Source organism: Martes martes (genome assembly GCF_963455335.1).
Source record: "Martes martes genome assembly, chromosome: 11".
Lineage (NCBI taxonomy): Eukaryota > Metazoa > Chordata > Mammalia > Carnivora > Mustelidae > Martes > Martes martes.
The window spans coordinates 56,383,647-56,405,122 of NC_137899.1; the positions used below are offsets into that span (position 1 = coordinate 56,383,647).

General features: G+C 37.9%; 1 protein-coding gene across 3 annotated transcripts in view; it reads left to right on the forward strand.

Annotated features, from left to right (window-relative positions):
• Positions 1-19,559, forward strand: part of KLHL7 (kelch like family member 7) — a 68,838-nt gene extending 49,279 nt beyond the window's left edge. For all 3 annotated transcript variants that reach the window (XM_080818417.1, XM_080818416.1, XM_080818418.1), the window contains 4 exons: positions 6,963-7,203; positions 11,433-11,634; positions 16,741-16,838; positions 17,784-19,559. In XM_080818417.1, the coding sequence (XP_080674543.1) occupies positions 6,963-7,203; positions 11,433-11,634; positions 16,741-16,838; positions 17,784-18,067 (825 nt within the window). In that variant the 3' untranslated portion in view covers positions 18,068-19,559. The remainder of the gene's footprint in view (positions 1-6,962; positions 7,204-11,432; positions 11,635-16,740; positions 16,839-17,783) is intronic.
• The last annotated feature ends 1,917 nt before the right edge of the window (positions 19,560-21,476 follow it).

Sequence of the window (21,476 nt, forward strand, 5' to 3'; positions counted from 1 at the left end):
CTCTCTCTCTAATAAATAAAATCTTAAAAAAAACAAAAATGCTCACTGTAGAAAATTCAAATATAGCATGATATAAAAGAGAAAGCCAGGACAATCCCAGTATCAAAAGACATCATCAGTAGCTAGTGAATACCATTCCAGTCTTCTCCATTTTACATATATGGGATCATATTATATGTGCTATCTTGCAGGAAATATTTTTATTCTTTTAGCATTTATATTGTGGAGTTATTTTCATGTCAGTGAGAATATCATCCTTTTGAAGGGCTACAGAGTATTCCATCATAAGGATATAGCATAATTTATCTAAGTCTAAGGATATACCATAATTTAATTCTTATCTTCTTCATGCCCATCTGGCCTATTTCCAATTTTTTCTGTTAAAATACGCCTGAAGTGAAACATCGTGTATATGCCAACTTTATACACTGTCCCAACTTTTTCTCTAGGGTAAATTCCTGGGAGAAGAATTGTTCTAGCAAAGGATAAAGATAGAAACTATTTTGATTTACCAAAAAAGTAAAGAAAAGCCTGGTTTCTAACATCAGGTACTATTTATTGGTTGGGCATAGATTTCCTGTCCCTCAGTAGTGCCACCAAACGACCAGGGGCCAGAGTGACAAGATGCTTCCTGGAGTCAGTGTAGTTTAAAGGCAGTCCTATAGTGAGGAACTGGTTCAGATTAAGAGCCACATGTAGGATCTACAGTCTTTGACCTTTAGAAAGTATAAAATGAAGATGGTGCAGCTGGATGAGACATTTACACAAATATGGCCTAACATCCAATAGAAATACTCCCTTCAATATGCTAAGCCCTGGGCCAAATACCATACAAAGAGGGGGGAAATCCCCGTTTTTCAGAGAAGCCGTGGTTTTAGTGCTTAAGCATTGCTTTTCTAAGTGATAAGATAGGAAGACTGTGCAGGAGGACGTCAGTGGCCATCCTGCCAACATCCTGATTTGTATGATTTGTAGATGAGGCTGGTTCACTTCCTTTGATGTCAAGTGAGATGCCCAAAGTAACTTAGCTAGAAATACAGCAGGAACAGGAAGAACCCATATTACTCCATTCCCAGTCCAGTGTTCTTTCTAAGAGGACCTGTAAGAAGATTTTTTCTTTAAGATTTTATTTATTTATTTGACAGAGAGAGAGATCACAAGTAGGCAGAGAGGCAGGCAGAGAGAGAGGGGAGAAAGCAGGGTCCCCGCTGAGCAGAGAGCCCAATGCAGGGCTTGATCCCAGGTCGCTGGGATCATGACCTGAGCCGAAGGCAGAGGCTTCAACCCACTGAGCCACCCAGGTGCCCCCCTGTAAGAAGATTTTTAAAGAAGCAGGGCAGTATAGGAGTTAAGAGTACAATTTTGGAGTCTGACAAATTTGGACTTAAATATTGGGTTCACCACTTTCTAACTCTGTAAACTTTGACATGGTACTTAACTTTCTAAGATTTTGTTATCTATTAGATAAAGTTCTTACCTCATAGGATTATTGAGGAAATTAAATAAAATAATTTTTTAATGTATTTCAGTATAGTTCCTGGAAAGGGCACTGCTCTATAATGAATTAACTAACTGTCTAGCTCTTTGTTCAGGGATGCTTTCTAAATCATTTGGACCCTAAGATCATTGAATTTTAGGGCTGAAAGGGAGGAGCCCTAAGATTGTCTAGTTCAGTCTTTTTGTTTCACAGGATTAGGGAACTAACATCCCTGAAAGGTGAAGTGACTCTGTATGACCCACAGCTTCTCCACAGCCTAGCTCAGTGCCTGTGTTTGCCAGCTCCACAGAGCTGCATTCTTTGTTACCTTCTTAAATGAATGAAGCCAGAAGTGTTTTATGCATTTTTCATGAAACTGCTTCTAGGGATGTTCTTGTATCTGGTATAAACCTGCTTTCTCTGTGGATTGTTGCCGTAGTTCTATGATTATTTTTTAAACAGCTCTTAGAAACTAAAATTAGGGGTGCCTGGATGGCTCAGTCAGTTAAGAGTCTGCCTTAGGTTCAGGTCATGATCCCAGGTCGAGCCCCAGATGTGGCTGCCTACCCAGCAGGGAATCTGCTGCTCCCTCTGCCTCTGCTCCTCCCCCTGCCTCTGCTCTCTTGCTCTCTTTCTCTCTCTTAAATAAATAAATAAATAAATAACAATCTTTAAAAGAAAAGAAACTAAAATTAGTCAGATAATAGCTTAACAGAAAGTACTTATAATTTAGTGATCTTAAACTCAGATTACATTCACTCCTTGAAGTTTCTCCAGAAATCTCAAGGTTTTACATTTTTCTTAATTTTGCTTCCCTTTTTTTCTAAGATCTGTCTTATTTTTGCTTTGTTTCCCCTCAAAATTATCCAAAATAAAATTCTCAAGTCTTATAAATAAAAAGTATTTCTTTTATTTTGGATTTGGTTATCTTGATTATTGAAATTACAACTATGGTGTCTCTATTCTTTGAAGACTCATGTGTTTTTAGAATACAGATTAGTATAAAATCAGTCCTTACTCTCAAGGAAAATAGCGGGCTGATGTTTTTGCATTGAGGGATTTAGAGAAGCTATTACAGCTCCTCACATGAAGAAGCATTTCACTGTCTTGTAGCATCTCACTGCTGCTGGAAAATCACCCAGAACAGGATGTAATGGAGCACTCAGTCATCAAGTCCAGACTTTAGTGTGGTGGGGGATTTAGAGCAAGGCAGTTAGGGAAGCCTACCAAAAGGAAAGAAGTCTTGACCTTGAGCTTGAAAAAAGTCTAGAGTGTATATATCACAGCAGAAGCAAGAAAGGCTAACTAGGATGAGAGAAGACAGGACTTTTACGTGAATATGTATGCGTATGGATGCATAGATGGGTGATCTGTCAAAACTTCCTTCTACCTTTGTCTTTTCCAGGCTTTCTAGTTTTCCCATTTTGCTATCTTCTCCTCAGCCAAGCACAGAACCTTGCATGAAATAGATATTCAATAAAACTTAACTGAATTAGATTATGTTTTTAGAGTAACAGTTCTCTGCCCGCACACATACACTGTAACTCTACTGCTATGTATCTATGTTATTGCTGACATAAAAGCTGCATGTCCCGGGGCGCCTGGGTGGCTCAGTGGGTTAAGCCTCTGCCTTCAGCTCAGGTCATGATCCCAGGGTCCTGGGATCGAGCCCCGCATCGGGCTCTCTGCTCGGCGGGGAGCCTGCTTCCCCCCCTTCTCTCTCTCCCTGCTGCTCTGCCTACTTGTGATCTCTCTCTGTCAATTAAAATATTTAAAAAAAAAAAAAAAAGCTGCATGTCCCTGTAGCTTGACCTGTAGCCTAGGAGCTTAGGAAACCTTAAGCAACCCTTCTTCTACATGCAGGCCCCAGGTTGGGAGTAGTCCCATCACTAAGATAAGACCTGGCATTCATATCTATGGAACCTGTAAGTCTGACTTCTCATCTATATTTTTACCTTCTCTGCTTGCTTCTTCAACTACACACGTTACCTCCTAGGCAGTATAACAAGTTACTATAGGGCAAACATCAAATCACCTTCTTAGCATTCTCCTTTAGATGAGGAATAGATTGGGAAAATTTGACTTTCCAGTGAGATCTACCCATACACACACACATGGGAAAAAAATCCCCCCCCCCCGTTCATTTTTATAGCCAAAGCCAGGTGTTTTCAAACGCAGGTGCATTTGACCCCTTGTAGGTATATTTAATAAGCTCAAATGTTAAAACATTAAATATTAGCTGAAATGAAATTATACTTGCATTCTAGGTAAAATGTTTGCAAAGGTCATTTCATCTGCCTAGAAGATAAACTATTAGAATATTAAATGTAGTCAGTATTGATCAGACTTAGTGTCTAACATGTACTTTGACCAATGACAGTATTTGGAGAGATGAAAAAGACTTAAAAACTTGAGGATATCTAAGGAAATCAGAGCCCAAATTACAAGTAGATAGAAGCATGTGCCTTTTTGTCCCCCTCACCACCACCACCACCACACACACACTGGCTAATCATTTTTCCTTTGGGCTTATAGTTCCAAGAGAGCAGTTTATTTTAATTCTTAAATCTGGAGCCTAAGCCCTATACGACAGGTACATATGAGCACTCATTTATTCCTTACTCAAATCCTTGAGGAGTACTAGAAAATTAGAACTATTCTGTTACCAAACTCTTGGGAATTATTTCCCCCTTTTTTGGAACTTGGTATCCTTCGTCTCAATGTTCACGTTCATTTAGCTAAAAGAAAATATTTTGTTTGTGTTTTTAATCCCAGCTTCTACATGGTCAGTTATTTTTAATCTGAAGAGTAGTATATCTTAGAGATCATTCAGAAAAATCTATCACCCACTTTCTCATCCTGAAATTAAGGAAGAGCAAGGAAAGATAATGTTCTTGTGGCTGTCTTTAGAAATTATAGATAAGTTCCCATATTGCTTTCTGATAATATCAAATAAATTGGGTATAAGAGTGGCAAGACTTGAAATTCACTGAGTTAACAGTGTATCTTATTAATGAAACTATTTTTCTGCTAATGAACTTTGACAGGTAGGAATATGAATATATTTCAGAATATGTAAGAGAATTATTAGTTTGCTTTTGAGGGATCATGCTCTGTAGAGTATAGTAATTATTTTCTCTCATTTTTTTTCATTCTATGGTATGCAACTCTAAGAAAACAAATTTTAAAAATAATTTTCCCCAGGGGGTGCCTGGGTGGCTCAGTCGGTTAAGCGCCTGCCTTCGGCTCAGGTCATGATCTCAGGGTCCTGGGATGGACCCCAGCATCAGGCTCCCTGCTCAGCGGTGAGTCTGCTTCTCCCTCTGCCCCTACCCCCAGCTCATGCTCACTTGTGCGCTCTCTCCCTCTCACTCTCCCTCTCTTTTTCAAATAAATAAAATATTAAAATAATAATTTTCCCGAGTTTTTTGGTACCCATTGAGGAAAACAAACTTTGGGGGAAATGTTGTGTTTATCCTGTAGTTTTTTGTGCCTGCCAGTAGGTATACCACTGAGCAACCCAGGGGGACACATAGATCCTAAGTTGAGGATAAAACAAGGATTAAGACTCTCATTTTTCTGGCCTCCCAGAAAGCAGAATGTTTATCATCGCTAGGAGCTGACACCTTGATGTGTTCCACATGAGGGGTTCTCCTTTTTCCTGAGACCATTCCTCATGTTCTGTGATGCTTAATCTCATCTGATGAATGCCTGAAATACTGAACACTAGTGTGATAGCTATCCATCAGATTTTCCCAGAGGGAACTCAGCGTTCATAATCACACACACACACACTGCTTTGAGATCAGAAATTGTTTGGATTTCTCTTTGAAATTCTGTAATTGTTTTCAAATATTTTCAGAAAGCAGCAGGAACACCGTAGCTTCCTTGTTCCAAAAAAGGGGAGGATCCAAGATACTGTAGCTTTGGGAGAAATCCCCCCATACATTTACATAGAAGAAGGTCCTTGGATGTACCAAACATAGTGAGGAAATGAAATGATCCCATGAACTGCCCTTGTTGTGAAGTACTGATACATGCTCATTTCTAATCATCAGGAAGAAAAAAGTGGGTTTCCAGACTGGTTAAAACAGATTACTCAAATATTTCATAGTAAATATCACAGCTTTAAGAGTCCAGCTGAATAAACTGGCTCAACTGAATATTTTTTAAAAATTTAATATCACAGAAGTCTACAAAATATCTTCTAGCTTTAGACATCAGTAGGATAACAGCAGTTTAAGCTTCATATTATCCAATGATTTTTTTAATATTTTATTTATTGATTTAGAGAGTGCACATATGTGTGAGCTGGGGGAGGGGCAGAGGGAGAGAAAGAATCTCAAGCAATCTCCTCACCTGTGGAGCTTGACTCAGGGCCCGATCCCACAACCCAAGATCACGACCTGAGCCAAAATCAAGAGTCTGCACCTAACCGACTAAGCCACCCAGGCACACTGCCAATGATTCTTTATATCATTCTTTATATCTGACAGGAAAGGAATGGGTATGTTTACATTTGGGTTTTTATTGTTCTTGTTGTTTAATTTTTTTTTTTTTTATTTATTTGAGAGAGAGAGAGAGCACACAAGCAAGAGGAAGGGGCAGAGATGGGGAGAAGCAGGCTCCCCGCTGAGTAGGAAGCCCAATGCGGGGCTCAGTTCCAGGACCCTGAGATCATGACCTAAGCTGAAGGTAGACACTCAACCAACTGGGCCACCCAGGCGCCCTTGTTCTTATTTGTAAAGATTTATTTATTTATTTGAGAGAACATGTATGTGCAGGGGGAGGGGCAGAGAGAGAATCTCAAGCAGACTCCCCACTGAGCACAAAGCCCCAAATGCAGCTCTATCCCACAACCCCAACCAAGGTCCTGACCTGAGCTAAAATCAAGAATCAGACATATGGGTGCACATAGATGGCTCAGTGGGTTAAAGCCTCTGCCTTGGGCTCAGGTCATGATTCTGGGGTCCTGGGATCGGGCCCTGCGTTGGGCTCTCTGCTCAGCAGGGAGCCTGCTTCCTCCTCTCTCTCTGCCTGCTTGTGATCTCTGTCTGTCAAATAAATAAATAAAATCTTTAAAAAAAAAAAAAAAGAAAAGAAAAGAATCAGACATTCAGGGGAGCTACCCTGGTGCCGCTATTTACATTTGAAAGAAGTTTTTTTTTTCTAAATTACAAAGCTACTTATTTTAGAATTTTCTTGTGTTATCATCCTTAATAACAGAAGGAATAGAAGACTGGTGCTAGTGATACATCCAAATGTATTAGAAGTTTAATCTGGAGCCAGAAAACACCCAAAGCAGTCACCAACGTTCTGAAGAAATCACACAAGATTAAATTAGATCGTGTCTCAAGCCAAACTATATGTACTCTAGCAAACTAACATACTCGTAAATTTTGTATTTTCTCAACTATATCTTTGCCTCGTTTGTGTCAATTATATTTTTGCATTACTGACTGCTTCTTGTCCTTTCCGGTTACAGGATTATAGCTGGACAGACATCCGCTGCCCCTTTGAAAAACGAAGAGATGCAGCATGTGTATTTTGGGACAATGTAGTATACATTTTGGGTGGCTCTCAGCTTTTCCCCATAAAACGAATGGATTGCTATAATGTTGTGAAGGATAGCTGGTATTCCAAACTGGGCCCTCCGACACCTCGAGACAGCCTTGCTGCCTGTGCAGCAGAAGGCAAAATTTACACATCTGGAGGTTCCGAAGTTGGTAAGGACTTAACTCAGTATTTTTGTCTGGGGAAGGTGTTTTACCAAGTGTTCCTTGGCTTTCATATTTACATAAACAATTGGTGTTGTCTTTTTGACTTTTTTTTTTTGAAGATTTTATTTATTTGACAGAGATCACAAGTAGATAGAAAGATAGGCAGAGAGAGATGGGGGAAGCAGACTCCCGGCTGATCAGAGAGCCTGGTGCGGGGCTCCATCCCAGGACCCTGGGATCATGACCTGAGCCAAAGGCAGAGGCTTTAACCCACTGAGCCACCCAGGCGCCCCTTTTTAACATAATTTAAATACATCTGTCACATTTTAGATCCCATTTCCCTGAAGGTTTACCTTACTTTTTTATGAATCATTTTACAAGAACTTCAGGTTCCTAGATTATGTTAATTATCCCATTTTTTTCTCACACCATCTGGATTTTAGTTCTATCTAGATTAATTTCATGTTTTTAAAATATTTTCTTTTTATTTGTGAGTGAGACAAAATGAGCAGGGGAGGGGAGGGGCAGAGAAAGAAGGAGAAGCAGACTCCCCCCTGAGCAGAGAGCCCAACATGGGGCTCAGTCCCAAGGACCCTGAGATCATGACCTGAGCCAAAAGCAGACATTTGCCTGAGCCACCTTGGTGCCCCTAGATTAATTTTAGATATATAATATTATTTGCTTTAAAGATTTCAGAGTTTGGCTCACTGATAGACCCTTTAAAATCTATTACATTCACATTTTTTTAAATCTGTTATACCGTATTACCTGTTCTTTATTTGTGTCAGAGAAAAGTAAGAATCGTATTTCTCATTTGCATTTATTCTTTAACTATTTAATATAAAGGCTGGGAGTGCTGTTTTATGCTTATTGATCAGAACAGGGTATGGATTTGGGTGTAAAAAAATCTTTGTCGTTGGTGGGTAATTTGTTAGTGTCCAGTGGTGGTCTTTTTCTAAATGAATAATTTTTCTAAATGGATATTCTAGGTGCAGACTAGATGCATAATAGCTTTCACCTTTTCAAATAATTTCTTCAGTTAAATAATGGGCTTATAAAGAAAACGAGGAAGACCCAAGTAAACCTGAGGCGTGGAATTCAAATGTCAATTAAGTCTTTATTTTCTTTGATTTTTATATTAGGCTAAAGAATGTTTTACTTTTGGTCAGCATATTTATCTGTTTTAAGTTTTTACTCCCCCACAAGATGTCAAAAGAATATTAGAAAAATTAAAGATATTTTAAAATGTGATTTAAGAAATTACCTTTTCCCCCCTTTAAAAACATTTTTTAGAGAACGTCTAATACAGCGTATTTCAAATACAATAAATCTTAAAGATAATAGAAAGTAACTGTACTGTAGAAACACTTTTTATGGAAATTAAAGTAGATAACTTTGTATCTTCAGCAATTACTAAGTCAGTTTTTTACTTAAATCATTGTTTCTCATGTCTGCTGTACAGTGTGTATTTCCTCTTAGCACCAACTGAATCTACCAAATTGAAAGTGTTGAGAGTTAAAAAAAAGTTATTGTTAATCGAGACCATTGCTTCTTCCATTTGTTACTCCCTGAACTTTGTTTTCTGTAGACCTTGACTGTGATGGAGAATCTTAAGGGTGGTGGTGTTTTTAAGTATTATCGAGAAGTCCAGGAGTGGGAGATGAGTTACAGTTAGGTTAAATTTTAACTTCTTGGGGCACCTGGGTGACTCAGTAGGTTAAGCCTCTGCCTTTGGCTCAGGTCACGATCTCGGGTGCTGGGATCAAGCCCCATATCGGGTTCCCTGCTCAGCAGGGAGCCTGCTTCCCCATCTCTCTCTGCCTACCTCTCTGCCTACTTGTGATCTCTCTGTCAAATAAATAAATAAAATCTTTAAAAAATTTTTTTTTAATTTTTAAGAAAGTTTTTATTTAAATCCTAGTTAACATACAGGGCGCCTGGGTGGCTCAGTGGGTTAAGCCGCTGCCTTCGGCTCGGGTCGTGGTCTCGGGGTCCTGGGATCGAGTCCCGCGTCGGGTTCTCTGCTCAGCGGGGAGCCTGCTTCCCTCTCTCTCTCTCTGCCTGCCTTTCTGCCTACTTGTGATCGCTCTCTGTCAAATAAATAAATAAAATCTTTAAAAAAAAAAAAAATCCTAGTTAACATACAGTGTAATATTAGTTTCAGATATACAATTTAGTCATTCAACACTTCATGCAACACCCAGTGTTCATCACAGCAAAACAATGAAATTTTTTCTGATTATAATTTCAAATGTGAAAAAGCCAGAAGATTTAAGAAAAAGTTGAAATATTTTAAAAATGAAACAGCAGTGTCTAGTCGAGTGGTCTTAATGGTTGTGTATATGTGTGTGTGTGAGTATCTCTCCACATATAAATAATCCTAATGCTTTTAAAATCATACGTATATACGTATTTATGTATATATATTCAGTGTCATACTATATAAAATTTTTTTAGTAATTTTTTATATATTTTTTATAAACATATAATGTATTATTAACGCCAGGGGTACAGGTCTGTGAATCGCCAGGTTTACAGACTTCACAGCACTCACCATAACACATCCCCTCCCCAATGTCTATAACCCCACCACCCTCTCCCTACCCCCCTCCCCCCGGCAACCCTCAGTTTGTTTTGTGAGATTAAGAGTCTCATGATTTGTCTCCCTCCCAATCCCATCTTGTTTCATTTATTCTCTTCCTACCCCCCTAAACCCCCCACGTTACATCTCCACTTCCTCATATCAGGGAGATCATATGATAGTTGTCTTTCTCCGATTGACTTATCTCACTAAGCTTAATACCCTCTAGTTCCATCCACGTCGTCGCAAATGGCAAGATTTCATTTCTTTTGATGGCTGCATAGTATTCCATCGTATATATATACACCAGATTTTCTTTATCCATTCATCTGTTGAGGGACATTTAGATTCTTTCCATAGTTTGGCTTTGTGGACATTGCTGCTATAAACATTCAGGTGCACGTGCCCCTTCGGATCACTACGTTTGTATCTTTAGGGTAAATACCCAGTAGTGCAATTGCTGGGTCATAGGGTAGCTCTATTTTCAGCTTTTTGAGGAACCTCCATGCTGTTTTCCAGAGTGGTTGCACCAGCTTGCATTCCCACCAACAGTGTAGGAGGGTTCCCCTTTCTCTGCATCCTTGCCAGCCTCTGTCTTTCCTGACTTGTTAATTTTAGCCATTCTGACTGGTGTGAGGTGGTATCTCATTGTGGTTTTGATTTGTATTTCCCTGATGCCGAGTGATGTGGAGCACCTTTTTATGTGTTTGTTGGCCATCTGGGTGTCTTCTTTGCAGAAATGTCTGTTCATGTCCTCTGCCCATTTCTTGATTGGATTATTTGTTCTTTGGGTGTTGAGTTTGATAAGCTCTTTATAGATTTTGGATACTAGCCCTTTATCTGATACGTCGTTTGCAAATATCTTCTCCCATTCTGTCAGTTTTCTTTTGGTTTTGTTAACTGTTTCCTTTGCTGTGCAAAAGCTAAAAAAAATTTTTTTTAACTTCTTTTTTCTTGGGAAGGAAAAAAGCACTTGTTGCTTTATTAGTATCATTTCCAAAACTGTTTATTGAGCCCTATAATGTACAGAAGTTATAAGACAGGATGTATATGTTTTGCTGTTAAAATGTGTAATCAAAGCACACCAGAGACATACAGTGATACCTTGAGAGTATAGTCCCAGCTGGGTCAGCATGACTTCAGGTCTTACTCACACAGCCACTGAGAGTAGTCAGGAAGAATAGTTTTGTTAATGTGCAGTGACTATTATAGAATGTTAAATGATAAACCTGAGCATATTATCAGATAGTAGTTTTCAGAGTTTAAGGTATGGATTTACCATCTATAAATAGCTATGCTTTTCTCCTCTATAAGAATTTAATGTTTAAATAATTACCATCATGCCTAACTGGGCGTGTTACTTAATGTTACTTAATTTTTCTTCTGAAATCAAACCGATTTCTTTTCCTAAAGTTAGTTACCAATAAATCTCTCCAGCACATCCTTTTAAAAAATATTTTTCTGAGATCTCTACAAACAGGGTTAGCTTTTTCTTAAGCTATTCCTCCATTTTGCTGTTAATGTTAATTAAGTTCAGAAAAGACTACAACTTTAAATTCTTCCCTCCAGTAAGTAATGACCAGCTCTACTGTCAGCTCCCTCCCGACCCACATATACACTAAGAGAAGCCTGATGGAGCCTTTTTCTTTTACAGGAAACTCAGCTCTATATTTATTTGAGTGCTATGACACGAGAACCGAAAGCTGGCACACTAAGCCCAGCATGCTGACTCAGCGCTGCAGCCACGGCATGGTGGAAGCCAATGGCCTGATCTATGTTTGTGGTGGAAGTTTAGGGAACAATGTTTCTGGGCGAGTGCTGAATTCCTGTGAGGTTTATGATCCTGCCACAGAAACGTATGTATCATTTAAAATTCTTATTTTAGGGGCACCTGGGTGGCTCAGTGGGTTAAAGCCTCTCTGCCTTCGGCTCAGGTCATGATCTCAGGGTCCTGGGATCGAGCCCTGCATTGGGCTCTCTGCTCAGCGGGGAGCCCGCTTCTTCCTCTATCTCTGCCTGCCTCTCTGCTTACTAGTGATCTCTGTCAAATAAATAAATAAAATCTTTAAAAAAAATAAAATAAAATTCTTATTTGAAAATCATGTGGGACTAGACCTTAACTCAGTGAAAGTATGCTGTGTATAATTTGTCTTTCAAGTAACTTCTTTCTTTCTTTAGATGTAAGTGTTTGTAAACTTATGTGTAGGAGTGTGTGGGAATAACCTTATGCATAACTTATTAAAACTATACTGTGTATAAACCAAAAAAAAAAGGCCTTATTTCACAGTTAATTGTATTCTATAAGCTCAGAGGAAGAAGATGGCAAAAAACAGAAGGACCCCAACAGAAGAATTTAGTTCTTGTATTAAAAATGTGTACACACTTTTGAATGAGCTACGTTCAGGACATGTTTATGTCCTGGACCCTTCCTCTGTACTTTAAGAAATGGCTTAACCTTAATATAACCCGTGGGAGCTCATCTCTTTCTGTTCCTGTTTATGCAGTAATTGCCTATGAATGAGACAAGTCTGACTAATTCATCAGATTCATAAAATATTTTTGTTTGAGGTCAGGAAATGTAGAGGAGATGGGGGAAGAATATATGGTCCGTAGTAAATTTGCCTTTTTTTTTTTTTATTTTATTTATTTGAGAGAGATAGTGTGAGCACAAACCAGGGGAGAGGAAGAGGGAGAGAGAGAAGCAGGCTCCCCACTGAGAAGGGAGCCCGATGTGGGGCTTGATCCCAGAACCCTGGGATCATGACCTGTGCTGAAGGTAGTTGCTTAACCGACTGAGCCACTCAGATGCCCTGTATATTTGCCTTTAATTGGAAACATTATGTATTGATTTGTGTCATTAATAAATCATACCCCTAGGTAAAATGTCTTAATTCTGAGCTCATGCTTACTAAAGTATGTTTAGATACGTATTTATTCCCTCTCTCCCTCTCTCCTTCTCTAAAATAAATAATTTTTTTTTTTTTTTTAATGATTGAGACTAGAAAATCTCTTTGAGATCATCAGATTTACTACTTATCGGTGTTTTTCAAAAGGTATCTTTGTACTTGCCAGGGATCTCTGGGGATACCCCTTATCTCATTCTGTCATCCATCATTTGAGCTGTCTGCCCCATCTTGTCCCAAACTATAAGAGGGGGGTGTGTGCTACTCTCTTCCCTCCTATATCAGTCTCTACTTTACCTCCCAGACAACTGTGCTTAAAAAGTATTATAGCATACTAATTAGAAAACTGTAATCTCATTATCCTGCTTCCTAATTATTTTTTCATTTCTAAAAAATCTCTTAAAGTAGAACCCATACCAGATAAAATCCAAGATTCTAAATTTTGAGATTTTCATTCAGGCACTATGAGTGCAAATCAGTATATTCTTATTCATAGTAGCAGAGAAAAAATATGAAGGAATTCTACAACCTCAATATTTTTTAAAATTAGGTGGCTGTGTTTAGTTTAGGGAATATCTTAAAACTCAAACAAGTTAACATTTCTTTTGTACATATTAAGCTTATGTGTGAGACTTGAATATTCTATATTCAATGCCCTTAAATTTTCCTAAGTGAAAAGCTAGTGTGACTATAATTACCCAGATCTTAAATGAAGTTATGTGCTACAATGATTTCCCTTTTTTTAATATGTGATCTATCCATCTAAGTTATTTTTTGTAAGAATTCTTTCCAATTTTTACAGTTTTCTTAAGTGTTTTGTAACTACAGTGGTTTAACTGGAAGCTAAGAATTGAAGCCTTACAGAAATAACGTGACAGAGTTTCTGCGGTCAGAATTTTAAGAAGAGCTTCTAAACATAAAAGTTCAGGTTGGAAAGAGCAAGCACCTAGTACATACTCTCCTCGTGAAGTTACAGGAAGAAGAAAGTGTATGTTGTGAAACTTCCTGACTTTAAACCTTCAGGAGGCTTAGCTACACAGATCTTTCTCCACTTATAATGAGGTTACATCCTGAGAAACCCATTGTCATTTGAAAATACTGTTACCTTGAAAGTGGCATTTAATACAACTGACCTACTAAACATAGCTTAGCCTAACCTGCCTTAAACATCCTCAGAACATTTACATTAGCCTACAGTTGGGCAAAATCATCTTAACACAAAAACTGTTTTGTAATAAAGTATTGAATATCTCATGTAATATATTGACTACTGTACTAAAAGTGGAAAACAATGACTGTATGGGTACAGAATGGTTCTGAGTGTATCAATTCTTCACCCTTGTGATCCACGGCTTACTAGGAGCTGCGGCTCACTGCTGCTGTCCAGCATCATGAGAGAGTATCATATAGCTGGCCCAGGAAAAGATCAAAATTCAAAATGTCAAGTACAGTTTCTACTGCACATATTTCACTTTTGCATTATCATAAAGTCAAAAAATCCTTACCATTGTAAGTGAAGGAAGACCCTACATAAAAATATGCTCTTATTTTATATCATGGACATGTGTAGAGAAGAAAGGAGTATATATTTTTAATTTTTCCAAATCAGATACTGTGTTTAATATACTTTGACAGCTCTCCGCATGCAGCTTACTGCATGGAGCATTAGTGGAGGGCCAATACTGGCTCTCAACCTCTGAGCGGTATGCGGTCTTTTCACCTGGAAGAGCATGGATGTTTACCCTGGGGGGGAAATAAAGGAACAACGTTGCCCATCTCACCTTACAGAGTGCTCTGAAAATCAATGTGGCATCTGTCAAACCACTTTTATTTTTATTTTTATTTTTTTTAAGATTTTATTTATTTGACACAGAGAGAGATCACAAGTAGGCAGAGAGGCAGGCAGAGAGAGAGAGGGGGAAGCAGGCTCCCTGCTGAGCAGAGAGCCCGATGTGGGGCTCGATCCCAGGACGCTGAGATCATGACCTGAGCCGAAGGCAGAGGCTTAACCCACTGAGCCACCCAGGCGCGCCCAAACCACTTTTAAAACAGAACAATTTTATGAATATAAGGCAACAAAACAGTTGTTAATATTTCAGAGTTAATCATTATGTCCTAATTATATTTTGTGAAGTTAAACTTAGTAAATTATTTAAAAGAAGAGATATAAATAAACATATTAAAAAGTTACACTTATATGGGGCGCCTGGGTGGCTCAGTGGGTTAAAACCTCTGCCTTCGGCTCAGGTCATGATCTCAGGGTCCTGGGATCGAGCCCCACATCGGGCTCTCTGCTCAGCGGGAAGCCTGCTTCTTCTCTCTCTCTGCCTGTCTCTCTGCCTACTTGTGATCTCTGTCAAAAAAATAAATAAAATCTTTAAAAAAAAAAAAGTTACACTTATAAAAAATAAATTAAAATAAATAAATAAAAGGGGCGCCTGGGTGGCTCAGTGGGTTAAAGCCTCTGCCTTCGGCTCAGGTCATGATCCCAGGGTCCTGGGATCGAGCCCCACGTCGGGCTCTCTGCTCAGCAGGGAGCCCTGATTCCCCCCTCTCTCTGCCTGCCTCTCTGCCTACTTGTGATCTATCTATCTCTCTCTCTCCCCCCCTCCCCCGTGTCAAATAAATAAATAAATAAATCTTTTTTAAAAAAATAAATGAAAATAAATAAATAAATAAATAAAATTTTTTTTAAAGTTCCACTTATGTCAGATTACCCTTTTGTTGTTACTTGGATACTTTTGGTTTATGTTAGCTATTGAGACTCAAGCCTGTGTGCCAGTACCACCTTCACAGTCACAAACCTCAGTTGTGTGTGTGGGGAGTGTATGCAAAAGAAGGAATTGAGTCTCACAGAAAAAAAATAAGTTTTCTATGTATATGAGGCTGCTACCTATGAATTAATATTCGTCAACACTTGCGTCCACATTTATGTTCTCAATTTTTTTTTTATATTTTATTTATTTATTTATTTGCCACAGAGAGAGAGCACAAACGGGGAACAGCAGGCAGAGGCAGAGGGAGAAGCAGGCCCCCCCTGCTGAGCAGGGAGCCTGATGGCAGGGCTCCATCCCAGGACCCTGAGATCTTGACCTGAGCCGAAGGCAGACGCTTTACCGACTGAGCCACCCAGGCACCCCTCAATCTCATTATTTATAGTAGTGGCCGTGAACATAACAACATGCTAATAAGTTATTAAATTTGACAGAATGACAGTACTTTTGTTACTTATGAATAGTAACAGATACTACTAATTTGCTGATTGCTAGAGCCCAATGTTAAATTTGTGTTTGATTCATACATAAATACTAATTTTTTTTTAAAGATTTTATTTATTTGACAGAGAGAGATCACAAGTAAGCAGAGAGAGAGAGGGAAGCAGGCTCCCTGCTGAGCAGAGAGCCAGAAGCAGGACTCGATCCCAGAACCCTGAGATCATGACCTGAGCTGAAGGCAGCGGCTTAACCCACTGAGCCACCCAGGTGCCCCATAAATACTAATTAAAACCACATGTAATGGGTGCCTGGATGACTCAGTTGTTTAAGCGACTGCCTTTGGCTCAGGTCATGGTCCTAGAGTCCTAGGATCGAGGTCTGCATCACCTACCTGCTCAGCAGGGTGTCTGCTTCTCCCTTTGACCCTCCCCCTCATACTCTCTCTCTCAAATAAATAAAATCTTTAAAAAAAAAAAATACGTGACAATATTAGTATTTTATATTTTCTTATCCTCCCTTTCTTTTTTGTTACCATTTTAACAAGTTACTGTGAACTAGGAAATGGATTTCTTCCAAAGATATGTTAGTCTCCAAATATTCTCTATTTCTCATATCCTGTTGGAGTCGAAAGGAATAAAATCCCCGTTTACCTCACCTATAAATAAATCACCCAAAACCATATTAAACTTTTGTCTTCTAGCCTTTCAGATATGTGTTTGTGTGTGGGTGTGAACACATGTGAGTACTAAATGAGCACTTAACTGGGATAACAGACCTTTCTTATAAAGTAGTTTGCATACTTCCCGCGAACAAGTACTCTAAAAGCTTTCTCTCATTTTTTCAGATGGACTGAGCTGTGTCCAATGATTGAGGCCAGGAAGAATCATGGACTGGTATTTGTAAAAGACAAGATATTTGCTGTAGGTGGTCAGAATGGCTTGGGTATGTGACATTAAATCACTGTTCAACTTTCCCAGTGAGTTTGCTGATACCTCCTTCTCATAAATCTTTGAAACATTTCCTAAAATCTAAATACAGGCATTTATCACATACATTATTATGTTTATAGTTTCTGAGAACTAATATATTTTACGAAACATTACAGTATATTTAACATCCCTGTAATGGCCATCAGTCATTGTGACAGTCTCAGCTTCACACATTTCCAAACACCCCCTGGGTAATAATGTCATACTAGCTAAAGAACTAGTAAGTAACAGAAACATTTGAGTTTTTACAAACTTTTAAATACAACTTTTTTGAGTTGTATACAGTCCCTAAATGACAAAGTTTCCTTACCACTTTTGAACATTGCATGAAAATATCAATATTACTATTTTTAAATTAGTAAATTTGATTTTTATTTTCTTAAATAATTTGTGGTAAAAAATCTGAAATTATTTCTTTAAATAATGGAGAATCTGGACTGAATCTATAGTGCACAAACCTCATTTTAGTACCTTTAAGCATTAAGTATAATAAAGAAATACTTTCTTCCCTTCTCTTGTCTCTGGCCATTGCTGTTTTCCATAAACTGCTAAAAGATAAATGGCAGAAGGATTAAAAACTTTTGAATAAGTATGGTCAAAGTTAATCAGAAGGAAAATCCACTGATTTGTTTACCTTCCCAGAACAGATAGAACATTTATCATTTTGTAAAATAAACATACATATTTAGGATTCAAGTAAAAATTAAGTTAAATTTTTATTGTGTTAAAGTAAAAATAAGAATAGATGATAGCTATATGGGTATTCATTGTAAGATTCATAACTGTTGCATATTTGAAAATGTTCATGATAAAATGTTGGGAAGATCCAAAGAATTATTACCTTAAGAGATCTTAGAATTGTTAATATAGTTGTTCATGTTATTTTATTCTTTTGAAGGTGGTCTGGACAACGTGGAATATTATGATATTAAATTAAACGAATGGAAGATGGTCTCACCAATGCCATGGAAGGGTGTAACAGTGAAGTGTGCAGCAGTTGGCTCTATAGTTTATGTCTTGGCTGGTTTTCAAGGTGTGGGTCGATTAGGACACATCCTTGAATATAATACCGAGACAGACAAATGGGTTGCCAACTCCAAAGTCCGAGCTTTTCCAGTAACAAGTTGTTTAATATGTGTTGTTGATACTTGTGGAGCAAATGAAGAAACACTTGAAACATGAAAAGTGAATGGACTTTAAGATTTATCGGAGACTCAAAAATATGGCCACCAGTGCTTTGTTCCAAGAGTTTGGTTACAAAGTTTTAGTTTGGTGTTTTGTTTTTTTAAAGGAAATTTCAAGTAAAGTAAGATCGCTATGAAATAGATGTTTCTTTTATATGAATTTCCTTAATTCAAAGACCATATTTTAGCTGGCCACTTAACTAAGACATATCTAGCAAGAAAACTTGAAAAATCATAAGCATTTGATGAAAATATGAATTCTTGAATGAATTTTACATTTGAAACTATGATTATGGCAGAGTGGGGGATTGGCTCATCAGTGAAGCAGTCTCATCTTAGCTCTAGATTCTATTTTCATACATCATAGAAGTGCTATGTAGTTAGGTCTGTTTGTTTCTGTTCAGTCAAGAACTAAGAAATAGTATGAATTGTAAGTCAAGACAGGCAACTCTGATGAAGCATCTTAGTCTCACCTAATTTTGCTTGTCTTCGTTTGTTCCATATAGTGCCAAATTTATTTCATTTTAAAAGCAAGCAAGAGTGAGTCAAGGTATACACCTGTTCTCTCACAGAACTTCGTAAACACATTTTGGGCTTAAACGTACCCAAGTCCTCATGAAATATATTCAGTCCAATTAAATATATTCCATCTTTCAAACACAAAATGTCAAGCTTAGCACCCTCATTAATTTATAGTACTATTTTACCCGGTGGTTTAAAAAATGATTACGCCTTTTAAGTCCTCACTGTTAAATAAAATAAAATCATAGTAAGAATGATTAGCAAAAGATAAAGCTATTTATAGCTAACTTCTAGGTTACTAGAATAGCACTGATAGTTATACATATCAATGTTGACTTTGAACTTCTTATGGATTAAAAAGATACATGATTTGACCCAGTTATCTCCTAAAAGTTTTGTAATAATTTGAGTTAAATGTTTGTCATCTCGTATTAATTGCTTTTATCTGGTCAATAAATCTTTCACAAACCCAACTACTCATTTCTTTCCTAGTAATGTTTTGCCCTTTTACATTACAGAATGTATGGAATGAGCCATGTAAAGCTGTCACCATCAGTGTTTTTATCCAATAATATTAAATATTTTTTAACTTAAAATAGACTGCTAAGTTTTATTCATCCTTCATTTCAAATGTGTTAGGCAGTGGTTGTTTTTAAAATTTGTGAAGCTGTATTTCTATTTTAATTTTCATTGCTTTGTTTGTATGGGGTTATAATCTTAAATCCTAAAAATGTTTAAATGAAAAAGATTATAAATATAAAGTATAATGATAGGGGCGCACGCATTGCACAGTCAGGTTAAGCATCCGACTGTTGGTTTCAGCTAAGGTCGTGATCTCAGGGTTGTAAGATCAGCCCTTTGTGGAGCTCCTCTGCTGCCTAAGACTCTCTCTCCCTTTCCCTTTGCCCCTTTCCCTTGTGCTTGCACATATGCACTCTCTAGAAAATAAATAAATCTTTTTAAAAAGCATAATGATATATTTTTATTTAGAGTTTTTTATGCATGTTACAGCTTTATTGAAATGTAAATCACATTATACAATTCACCCATTTAAAGTGTATATCATTCAGTGGTCTTTAATACATTCACAGAGTTGTGCAATCATCATCACAATTTTGGAACATTCCCATCACCACAGACGTAAAGTCCATACTCACTAGCAGTCACTCCCCGTTTTCCCCTGTATTAATTTCCTGTGGCTTCTGTAATGAATTGCCACAAAGTTGGTGACTTAAAACAACAGAAACTTATTCCTTCACAACTCAGGAAGCCAGAAGTCCTAAATCAGGGTGTCAGCAAGGTTGCCTCCTTCTGGAGTTCTGAGGCAAAAACTGCCAACCTGCCCCCTAGCTTCTGGTGGTTGCTGGCGGTCCTTGACATTCATTGACTTATAACTGTGCCACTTCACTCACTGCCTCTGGCTTCACATGTCCTTCTTTCCTGTGTTTCCCTTGTGTCTTGATATGTTGTGATAAGAACAGCAGTCACTGGATTTAGCTAACCCTCCTCCCAATCTAGCATGACCTTATCTTAACTAATGACATCTACAAACAATCTATTTCCAGATAAGGTCACATTCTGAAGTTCCAAGTGGACATGAATTTTGGGGGGGACATTATCCAACCCAATTATATCCTCCAGATATCCTAGACCTAGACAACCATTAAATTTTTCTGTCTGTAGATTTGCCTGTCTTGAACATTTTTATGTTGGGTTTTGAATTTTGTACTCCACTGGGGGAGAAAAGTCCAGGTTTTTTGGAGAGAAGAACATCCATTTATCATATTACAATTTACTTACATTACTTAATACAATACTCTCCCATATGGAATGTGAGCACTGTTTGAAATATTGTAAATGGACTAGCCTTTTCTTTGGCTGTATCAACTGACTGGAACATACTATAAATATGTAGACAGTTTTGATGTAGATTAAACCTGGGTTTGGGGGGTTGGGGGGGTTTTTAGGGGAGGTGGTGTTAGTATTCTCAGTAATTACTAATTAGTATTTCCTGCCTTGGAAATATTCTACAAAATTATAAATTATAATTATAAATTATAAAAATTATAAATTATAAAAATTATAAATGCCAGGATAATGGCACAGTCTATTGGCAAGTTGGTTTTGTTTTGTTTTGTTTTGTTTTAAGATTTATTTATTTACTTGAGCGGCAGAAGGAGAAACTCCTCAAACAGACTCCCTGCCAAGCATGGAGCCCAGACTCCTGAGATCCCGACCCAAGCCAAAACCCAAAAGTTGGACACCGCAGCATTTTTCTATTTCTTTTTCCCCCCATAAAAGTCCTGTCCTTTATATAAATTGCTGTGCTTTCTTTTTATTAAACGTGATATGTTAATTTTCCATCCTTTGCAGTGACACTATTTTGATGACAGCAGTTTATATTTTCAAAAATTACAACTTGAACATGAAAGTTTAATGTCTTGAAAAAAGTGTTGTGGGGCACCTGGGCGGCTCAGTCAGTTAAGTGTCTGCCTTTGGCTCAGGTCATGATCCCGGGGTCCTGGCATCGAGCCCCACATCGGGCTCCCCACTTAGTGGAAAGTCTGCTCCTCCTCCTCCCTATGCCTGCCACTCCCCCTGCTGTGTTCTTTCTTTCTCTCTCTCTCTCTCTTTAATAAATAAAATCTTTCTTAAAAAAAAAAAAAAAGTTGCTGTAAAAAACAGGACTTAATTACAATTGTGACCTAGCTTTCAAAAACCTGATCTACAATCTTACAGGAAATTCTGAGTCACAAAAATTAGCCATTTAATAAACAATTATTAACTAAGGAATCTATATTCCTTTTGCCTTATATTCTATTAACAGCAAAAAATTGAGATTTGCTGCCCGTCAGGATAAAAGAGTATTGGAAGGAAATGTTGCC